Source organism: Zerene cesonia, chromosome 26, assembly GCF_012273895.1.
Source record: "Zerene cesonia ecotype Mississippi chromosome 26, Zerene_cesonia_1.1, whole genome shotgun sequence".
In the NCBI taxonomy this organism is placed as follows: domain Eukaryota; kingdom Metazoa; phylum Arthropoda; class Insecta; order Lepidoptera; family Pieridae; genus Zerene; species Zerene cesonia.
This window is the reverse complement of record NC_052127.1, coordinates 2,873,063-2,877,346: the sequence shown is the minus strand read 5'-3', so window position 1 is coordinate 2,877,346 and position 4,284 is coordinate 2,873,063. Positions and strand designations below refer to the sequence as shown.

Below are 4,284 nucleotides of genomic sequence, written 5' to 3'. Positions count from 1 at the left end.
CCCGCGCGCGCACGGTGTGAGCTCAGTCGCTCATGTTGCGCTTCGCTTGCGGCTCGTCGAGTTCCGTCTCCGGCGGTTGTTCGAGTCCCGGCACTATTATCTGCGTGTCCGACGCTTCGGAGGGCTGGAAAGATGAATCGTAATTGTAAAAATAAAATACAAAAAAATATTAGGGTGATAGCTTCCAGCAGTTTCATATGTAAAAGATATGATACTAACTTAAAGATGCATATAAAATATAATTGTCGCATTGACCCTTTAATAAATAGAAATAGAAAAACATAAAATTATTGAATTAATATGAAAAACTCACTTTCACTTTACCATTTCGACGCTAATATCGACTTTAAGATTTACTAAATATACTTAAACTAGCTGATCCTGCAGACGTGAAACAACGAATTTTGCGACCTATCTATCTATATCATGTATTACAAAGTCTCGGCCTGCCCCGTCTTCGCCCGTAGAACACGCGAGAATTTTTTTTTATCCATCTAACCATGATTTAATGTTACTGTTGTTATAAATTATTAAATAGTTTAAAGGTTTATTTTTATAGTACTTTTGTTTGTAAATTTTCTTATAATAAAAATAGCCATAATATAATGAACATACAGACTTAGCGTAATTTTATTCAATTAATTAAACGACATTATAATATCAACTTTATCAGACACAGGTTGGAACAATTAAAATATAACAAATACATATTCATAACGGCTAAATATATTCAATAATAAATTTATTAAAAAAATATATTGTATAAACATTATGATAATATAAATTTAATGAATCTGGTAAAAAAGCAAGCTATTTAAAAAATGTGTCAAGTAAAAAATTTAATAAATTACAAAAGTTACTTAATAAAACTAAATAACTTAACATACATAACTTTAATAACTATATTAACTTTTAACAAACCCCTATTTAAGAAATGAATAGTTCGCACATAATCTTAACAATTTCTTCTATACTCAAATAGTATCTTCTTGTAACTTGAACCTATATTTTTTTTATAGAAAAATAGCCTTAAAACAATTATTTACATCGCTATAAGTGCAAACTGTCCATTCAAAATGCATGCCGTATAAAAATCGTTACAAGCAAGTTTGGAGGCAAATCATAATAAAATAAATTATTCGAAAAACGAAATTCAAAAATTTTCTAACAAACAAAAATATAACTAGGTAGTTTTCTAATTGAATTTTATTTTCAAATGTTATATAATAGCATTAAAAACGCTTTATGAATGTAAAACATTAAAAGAACAGATACAGTTCGGTCCAGGAGTGGGATTCGAACCCGCGTCTTTTACCATACCACGGCCACTTCTGACCTCTCGGCCACCTTTGATTCCACCCCAGAAATGGAATGGTCGAGAAATCAAGCGTTGTCGTAATATAGTAAAGGACGCAGCTTCGAATCCCGTCTCATGATCGAATTGTGCTCCATTCTTTAAATATTTTTCATTTATTTTCTAATTTACAATCTATTTACCTTGGCATCAATACTCCCAGATCGTCCAATGACAAGCTTGTAACAATAGTCATTGTCTATTTAATAGAGCCTAAAAGTCTGGATGTGACCTATGCATACTTTTCATTGTCAATCAATTTCCCTACAGATATTCAAATAATTCCATATATTTTATAATTTTGATCTAACAAAGTGTATATAATATGAAATTTTTACAATGGCAATAAATACGTCACAATTATTTTGTAATTACACAATTCTCAAAACGCTACATTATCCTGTTTATTTTATAATGCACATTTACAATCCTAAAAAATTACATCAACTCTTATCACAGCGAATTCCATTAAGTTTCAAAATCCCCTTTCCTTCTACAAAAACGGTACCTAGCTATAATATAATTAAGAAGATAATGTTGACTCTAGCATCTCAATTTCAATAAATGAAAACCATTATTGTATGATGTTAACAACTATCAACATAATTTATATATATACAACTCTCTCTGCATATACAATAATTAGAGAGGAAGAGAGAGAGTACAGCTCCTTTGAGTTATAATTCTTTCGCTTTCATTTACCCTCTACACACGAATTAGTTACGGTAAAGTTCTTAAGAGTTGTAACTCTCTCTCTTTCTCTTTCTCACACGCCTACTATCTCTATCTCACTCTCACCTCGCATTCGTTGCTATGCTCCTTCTCCTTGTCGGCGATGACTCGCGGCCGCTTCTTGCCGCGTGGCAATGGCTCTGTGGTTTGTTGTCGTTTTGGTTGGAACTGAAAAAGTTGTTTGCACTTAGTTATAATTATGTTCACACAAGAAAGTTAACCTGAATTAAAACTTTTTAGTAGTATTTAAGGCGGCTAAGTTAATAAATCATCAGCGCATATATGTTCCGATTGCTGGGACACAGGCCTCCTATAAGGGTTCAGGCCATAATCCACCACGCTGGTCAAGTGCGGGTTGGCAGATGTCACATGTCGTCGAACTTTTGATTCTCGGACATGCTGGTTTCCTCACGATGTTTTCCTTTTCCGTTTTAAGCAGTGGTGATGTTATCTACATGCGCAGATAAATTGAAAAATCAATTTATTTCCTGCAGGCTCGCCCAGTCTCGCCCGGTCAAATAATAAATGTTATAATCTCATTTTCTTTTTTTATCACAACATAGTTTAAAGCAAAGTCGCTTCCCGCGTCTGTCCTTATACATACTACATACTATGTATGGTTAGATGTTTACAACTATACGATGGATTTTAATGGGTATTTTTTAATACATACAATTGATTCAAAAGCAAAATTTTTATGTATAATAATATCTATTAAACTGCTCTGAATTTAAACTGAAACGCGTGTGAAGCCGCCGGCAATAGCCTATTAGGTTAAACTGAGCAATACCTGCAGCTCCGGCGGCAGGAAGACCCTCGTGTTCGCGAAGTAGTCCGGCTGCGGCGCGTAGTACATGGTCGGTATGCGCACGTCCGACGGGAACTCGCGCAGCTCGAAGCTGGTGGAGCGCGCCCAGATCACCGACATCGCCAGGTCGCACGTCGCCCACAATTTCTGCGTTATAAATAAACTGGCCTAATTTATTGTTCTATTACACAACACCAGTTGCGCCCCGCGGTTCTGTCCACGTGGTAGCTGATGTGATATATGTAGTTGGATAAGTATGTGATCCATGTGTGCTGTAGGCCAATCTGTACTAATGTAATGTATTAGAGTTATGTAACATGGGCGAAATCGGACGAATCGCTAGAGACAATATTATGTAAAAAAAAAAACTTATTATAAAAAATTGTCATATGCATTATAAATTAAACAATTTAAGAGTTCGTGTCAAACAATTATGAAACAAAATGTCACTCTCTACTTTCAGACTTGCATCGTTAGAACTATATTTCAAGGTTATAAAGTTAAATACTTTCATTATAATTATATGTTTATAATGCAATAGCATGAGAAATTTACAACCGATTTCCATACAGATATGTACACAGACAGCGATATCAAAGTATATATTTATTTCACCAACAAACTAATGCATACTCACAAAATTAACAGAATCATCGGTTTCGTTGAGCGCGTCCTTATGCAATTTCATTTTCTCAATGAGACTCTTGTAGAACCCGTAGCAGTAGAAGTCATTTCTGGTGATCAGGGGCTCCAGTACGAACCACAAGCATTGTTTCACCATCTGTACGGTAGAAAAATCATGAATCATTTTGTAAGAAATATTTTAGTGTTACTATGACATCTTAAAGCTGGAGAAATTCCAATGTGAGAAAAAGAGACAGACCTGTATAGGTCGCAGCGCCTTCTCTCTCCCACGTACGAATTAGTCCTGCTTTAAAACGTCAAAGTAAACCACCAGGTATGGTAATTGCTATACATAACAATTTTTAATTCAGTGATAGGTCTTCTGAAAAGATTTATTTATTTCTAACTATAAAATAAATTACGCCTTCTATTTTTTAAAATCATTCTATTTGTAAATACAAATTAATATTTACATATATTTGGTGACATTACAATAAATACAAAACTTTGAAGTTATTGTTATGTCACCATATGGAGACAAATGGATAAATGCACAAAGTTTGAGTTAAATCTGTCTATAAAAGAATCTAATAAATTCCTTTAAATAAAACATAACATAATAATATTATATAGGTACCTTAAGTTGTGTGACGTTATCGTAGTGCGTGAACGCCGGGTCGTGCGTGAGCACCGGCACCGCGAACACGAGCATGTAGTCCGGCATTATGTGCGGCAGCTGGCTCACCGCTCGCTCCACTGCAACACG

General features: G+C 34.5%; 1 protein-coding gene across 2 annotated transcripts in view; it reads right to left on the bottom strand.

Annotated features, from left to right (window-relative positions):
- The window catches only part of LOC119837012 (sister chromatid cohesion protein PDS5 homolog B-B), a 24,442-nt gene continuing 20,158 nt past the window's right edge, over positions 1-4,284 (bottom strand). Inside the window, exons 15-20 of one of the 2 annotated variants that reach the window (XM_038362490.1) lie at positions 4,156-4,275; positions 3,532-3,675; positions 2,877-3,041; positions 2,153-2,254; positions 1,498-1,533; positions 1-124 (exon numbers count right to left, since the gene is read on the bottom strand). In XM_038362490.1, coding sequence (XP_038218418.1) covers positions 23-124; positions 1,498-1,533; positions 2,153-2,254; positions 2,877-3,041; positions 3,532-3,675; positions 4,156-4,275 — 669 coding nt within the window. In that variant the 3' untranslated portion in view covers positions 1-22. Of the gene's footprint in view, positions 125-1,497; positions 1,534-2,152; positions 2,255-2,876; positions 3,042-3,531; positions 3,676-4,155; positions 4,278-4,284 lie in introns of both variants that reach the window. The other variant, XM_038362491.1, reaches the window with a different exon arrangement.